General features: G+C 34.0%; 1 protein-coding gene across 1 annotated transcript in view; it reads left to right on the plus strand.

Annotated features, from left to right (window-relative positions):
* The window catches only part of LOC124777963 (ATP-binding cassette sub-family C member 4-like), a 256,857-nt gene extending 251,715 nt beyond the window's left edge, over positions 1 to 5,142 (plus strand). The window contains exons 25-26 of the mRNA XM_047253522.1: positions 3,928 to 4,038; positions 5,041 to 5,142. Coding sequence (XP_047109478.1) covers positions 3,928 to 4,038; positions 5,041 to 5,091 — 162 coding nt within the window. The 3' untranslated portion in view covers positions 5,092 to 5,142. The remainder of the gene's footprint in view (positions 1 to 3,927; positions 4,039 to 5,040) is intronic.
* The last annotated feature ends 858 nt before the right edge of the window (positions 5,143 to 6,000 follow it).

Consider the following 6,000-nt stretch of genomic DNA (forward strand, 5'->3'; position numbering starts at 1 on the left):
AGTAGGCATGTAGATGTAGATGCAGATGTAGACTTCAGTGCAAGGATGTCTTTTACAAATTTCACTTTATTTTGGTCCTATATTATAACAGAATGTCTGTTATTTTCTAGTTTACAAAAGCTTTTAAATTAGATAAAAGCTCTTTACATTTTACTTAGGTGCCGTAACGCAAAAAGAAAATGTTTCCTCAAATAAGTAAAATGTTATGCTGTTGCATATAATGTTAAAGTGTTTGTAAACAAGAAAATCATGAATATTCTGTTATATTATAGGACCAAAATAATGTGAAATTCATATGAGGAATCCTTGTTGTCAGGCTCAGACCAGAAATCAATTATGGTGAAGTAAAGTATTCATCAAAAAGTGTGGCCGGTTGCTCTTTTTCGTTCATTGATACAGTGACATTTATTTGAAAAGCCATCTAGTTCCCAACCACTTTATTGACTTTGGATGTAAAAAGAGTGAGTAACAATTTAAAGGTTGATGGTGGTGATTATGTCTTGTGATTTTAATGTATTTATATAAGACATCTTGTGTCCTCCTACAGATAAGTTTAACCAGATAAGTGCTCAGCCTGTTGAGAATGGTCTTTCTGATCATGGTGCACAGATAGTTACAATATATGACATAGCTCCATTCAGCAGTACAAAGCAGTCCTCCAAAGTAGTACGTTCAGTCAACGATTTAACAATTGCAAATTTCAGGGAAAGCCTACAGCAGTTAGACTGGGATGAGGTGTACCGTGAACCTGATCTCAATTTAAAATATAATTTATTTCATGACATTTTTGTAAATGCATTTGAAAACTGCTTCCCCAATAAAATAGTTAAATATACTCGTAGGAAACCTTGTAACAAACCATGGCTTACTAAGGGTATAAAAATATCTTGTAACCGGAAAAGGGAAATGTATCTGACAGCAAGAAAGAGTAGTGACCCAGAAACTATCAAACATTATAAAAACTACTGTGTTATATTAAGAAAAGTTATTAAAAAATCCAGAAGTATGTGTATCATGTCTGAAATCAGCAACTCTGATAATAAAATTAAAACAATTTGGAATATTATTAAAAGAGAAACAGGTCAACCAAGAGCACAGGAAGACAGTATTACCATCAAATTGAATGAAAACTTCACGAACAAAAAGTCAGAAGTTGAAAATATTTTTAATAATCATTTTCTAAATGTTGTGGATATAGTAGGATCCAGGTGTTGATTAGAAGATGCTAGGCTGTTAATGGAAGAGGTCATACCTATGCTATTTGATACAATTGAAATCTCACCCACTTCTCCCTCTGAAATTAGGAAAATAATAAACTTGCTTAAAAGCAAAAACTCGCATGGAATTGATGGCATTTCCAGCAAAATACTAAAAGCTTGTTCTCAACAGATAAGTAAGATTCTCAGCCACTTGTGTAATAGCTCTCTGGAACAGGGCATTTTCCCTGATAGACTGAAATATGCTATTGTTATACCTTTGCATAAAAAGGGGGATAGATCTGATGTCAACAATTACCGTCCATTCTCCCTTCTAACAGCTTTATCCAAAATTTTTGAGAAAGTAATGTATTCAAGAGTAGCTTCACATATCTGTAAAAATGAAGTACTAACAAAATGTCAGTTTGGTTTCCAGAAAGGTTTTTCAACAGAAAATGCCATACATGCTTTCACCAATCAAATTTTGAATGATCTGAATAACCGAACACCTCCCATTGGGATTTTTTGTGATCTCTCAAAGGCTTTTGATTGTGTAAATCATGAAATTCTGCTAGACAAGCTCAAGTATTGTGGCATGAGTGGGACAGTGCACAAATGGTTTAATTTGTACCTAACTGGAAGAGTGCAGAAAGTTGAAATAAGCAGTTCTCATAACATGCAAAGATCAGCAAATTCCTCAAACTGGGGAACTATCAAGAATGGGGTTCCACAAGGGTCGGTCTTAGGTCCTTTGTTGTTCTCAATATATATTAATGACTTGCCATTCTATATTCATGAAGAGGCAAAGTTAGTTCTCTTTGCTGATGATACAAGTATAGTAATCACACCTGACAAACAAGAATTAACTGATGAAATTGTCAATAATGTCTTTCAGAAAATTACTAAGTGGTTCCTTGTAAACCGACTCTCACTGAATTTTGATAAGACACAGTACATACAGTTCCGTACAGTAAATGGTATGACGCCATTAATAAATATAGACCTTAATCAGAAGCATATAGCTAAGGTAGAATATTCAAAAATTTTAGGTGTGTCCATTGATGAGAGATTAAACTGGAAGAAACATATTGATGATCTGCTGAAACGTTTGAGTTCAGCTACTTATGCAATAAGGGTCATTGCAAATTTTGGTGATAAACATCTTAGTAAATTAGCTTACTGCGCCTATTTTCACTCATTGCTTGCATATGGCATCATATTTTGGGGTAATTCATCACTGAGGAATAAAGTATTTATTGCACAAAAGCGTGTAATCAGAATAATAGCTGGAGTCCACCCAAGATCATCCTGCAGACATTTATTTAAGGATCTAGGGATATTCACAGAAGCTTCTCAGTATATATACTCTCTTATGAAATTTGTTATTAACAACCAAACCCAATTCAAAAGTAATAGCAGTGTGCATAACTACAATACTAGGAGAAAGGATGGTCTTCACTATTCAAGATTAAATCTAACTTTGGCACAGAAAGGGGTGAATTATACTGCCACTAAAGTCTTTGGTCACTTACCAAATAGTATCAAAAGTCTGACAGATAACCAACAAGTATTTAAGAAGAAATTAAAAGAATTTCTGAATGACAACTCCTTCTACTCCATAGAGGAATTTATAGATATAAATTAAGAAAAAAAGAAAAAAAACCCAAACAAACAAAAATTTAAAAAAATAAAATGAAAAAGTTGTTATATTAACTTAATTATGTTGTTAAATTAACTTAATTACGTCATGTATTGGAAAATTTGACTTGTTCCACATCATTACGAAATATCGTATTCATGATCCATGGAACTAGTATTAATCTAATCTAATCACTCACTGACATCACCTTCCCATACACCACAGCATCATCAGCAAATAGCTGCTTACCCTGTCTGCCAAATCGTTATGCATGCAGAAAATAATGGCAGTTCTATCACCCTTCCTGGGGCACTCCTGGCAATACCCTTGTCTCTGATGAACACTCGCAGAATATAAATTGATGTACAAGCAGTTCAATTCACTGTGTTGTTCTCTGATGACACCTGACGTGACAACACGAGACACCGAACTCTGTCAATGTGTATTGCCTCCTATCATTCAAAGTCATTTATCTTCCAAACAGCGCATTTCTGGACATGGGTTTATCACCAGATATTGCTGTCGTTAGTCCCTCCTGCAACATCTATAACTATGTAGTAGGAATTTTGAATCCTCCTATAATGTGTGTGTGTGTGTGTGTGTGTGTGTGTGTGTGTGTGTGTGTGTGTGTTTGTTTCCATTTCAATCTCTCCTTATCCCCTTCTTCATCCGGTAAAAACACCAATACCATTTTGTCATTTGGTGCATTTGGATCTCAGTTTATAAGGTTACTTCCTTGAGCAATTACGTTGTTCCCACTTACATCACTCATTGCCCTTTCACTTTTATTCTACTGTCTCCCCCCTCCCTTTAGCCAGCAGCTCTTGTCCACTGTTTCATTCACAAGTGTGAATTTCTTCTTCACAGTTATGTTTACAAAATAGCATACTTAAAGTAATGGTATGACATTATTCTTCTACCTCTAACCAAAGGTTTAATTAAATGAAAGTTAATACCAAAAGCTCTACTTTGTAATCTTTCCTGCATCATAAATTATTTAGCTAAATTTATAATTGATGAATCATTGAAATCCCTTGTTACTCAACAATAATTAGTTAATAAAAAGGGTACACAAAATTGTCCACTTTTCAGGAATTTGCTCATCCCTTTGAACTTCTGCAAAATTCCGATGGGCACTTTTACAAGATGGTCCAGCAGACAGGGACAGCAATGGCACTGCAGCTGACACAAATTGCAGAAGAGGTAAACAGAATATGTTTTCTCTATAAATAAGCTGTTACCAAGCTAATACCATATTAGCACCTCCATTATGTGAAAAGAGAATTCTTGTATGCTCAACACGATCATTATCAGAACCAATAATAAATGTGAATTCCAATGTTGTACTCTCATAGATTCACTGCAGGCCTATATTGTTCACAAAACACTTCATTAATATTAAAAACAGGACAACTGTGATGCAGTTTGTCATTAAAATGGTAATACAGATAAGTTTCAAATTGTTCTATTCAGAGAGAGTATGAGTATGTGTATTTGAGAGGCATATGTGCTATTTAAAATTTAAAGCCAATTTCCTCACTGATTCTAACAGTTGTGTTAATTATTATAACCTTTGTACATGAACAGTACTTTTTGAATACAGGATGACAACCTCAGTGTCACAAGTTACATCAATATTATGTACTACGTAGCTACTCATTCCTACCACCAGTCTGCCTAAAGATCCCTATTACTCTGCCAATAGGTTACCATTGTATTAACAAAAGTGTTAAAAAATATTGTTTTGAAACTACTGAGAAATTTGTGCAAAGATAAATGAACAGTTCTGAAGTAAACAGCAAGTTTGGCAGTGTGCAAAAGGTGGGAATTTGGCAGCTATAATAACTTTAGTATAACATTACCAGATTATTCCAATTCCTCACCATGATTTACATATTGCTCTGCACTTAATGTTCTTTCGGCTTTAAAATTTTGGCTTACGACTACTACTACGTAAAATAACAATGACTGGTGGTAGTGTTTGTAAGTAATGAGAGTGCATATCAATGAAATTGGCTTGCTTGCAATCAGCAGGTCCAAATACTACTATGGCAGAAATTTTCAAGCTCCAGCCATATATTTGTGCCTTTTTCATACTTTTAATTGCTATTGCTTTTATCACTTTATCAACTTTTGTCTTCATATTAATATTTATGCATTAGTCAATAAATAAATTTATTCTCACTTCAAAATAATTTATTTCAGAACTACAAAAACAAACATTCCACAAAAGAAGAAGCAGAAGCAGTTAAATAAAAGGGAATACCAGAAGAAGGCAGAGTCACCTTAAGACAACTTGAAAGGAGGGGGGAGAGGGGGGTGGGGAGAGAGAGAGAGAGAGAGAGAGAGAGAGAGAGAGAGAGAGAGAGAGAGAGAGAGAGAGTGTGTGTGTTTTTGGGTGTCATGTTCATCAGACAAAATGGTCATAAAGTGTTGCATTAGTTTTCAAGGATGCATCTAGGACTAAAGTGTTGCATTAGTTTTCAAGGATGCATCTAGGACATTTTCTTCTGATATTTTGTACAAAAAAACTCTCAGCCATAGAGACATGCACAAATTAGGCTTAAAAATGTATTTATGAAAGTAAAATCTAACAAAATTGCAATGAAAGAATTTCCTTCCTGAAAAGTACAAGTAGATTGATTACAGTTTATTCACAAGCTGCAATCTGGAATGTATTACTATGCAACAAATGTACTTAGTACTTGATGTCATCAACATACATTTGTAGTATACATTAATTTAATTATCTAGTCAGAGAACTGTATATTTATTTAAGTTATTACTGTTATACAATGTTCAAAACTTTGTGTGATCATGAGAGAATGAAGATATTTGCTCAATAATTAACATAAATGTTACACTATTTCACATTGTATTTATGTCTGACAAATTACCATTGCATAGTCAATTTCACTGTTAAGTAAACATAATTTGCTACAGCTAGACAGATTACAATAACTTTCTACAGGAATTTCTTTTCTTTTGTGTTTCTCTGCCAACTGATTTGACAAAAATGTCCATTATAAATCACGTTCGAAAACTATAAGTATATTTGTTTATTTAAGGATTTTAAGTCACAGCCTCCTTACCATCACCACAGAAAACTACACTCCTGGAAATGGAAAAAAGAACACATTGATACCGGTGTGTCAGACCCACCAT

This window comes from Schistocerca piceifrons, chromosome 2 (genome assembly GCF_021461385.2).
Source record: "Schistocerca piceifrons isolate TAMUIC-IGC-003096 chromosome 2, iqSchPice1.1, whole genome shotgun sequence".
NCBI lineage: Eukaryota > Metazoa > Arthropoda > Insecta > Orthoptera > Acrididae > Schistocerca > Schistocerca piceifrons.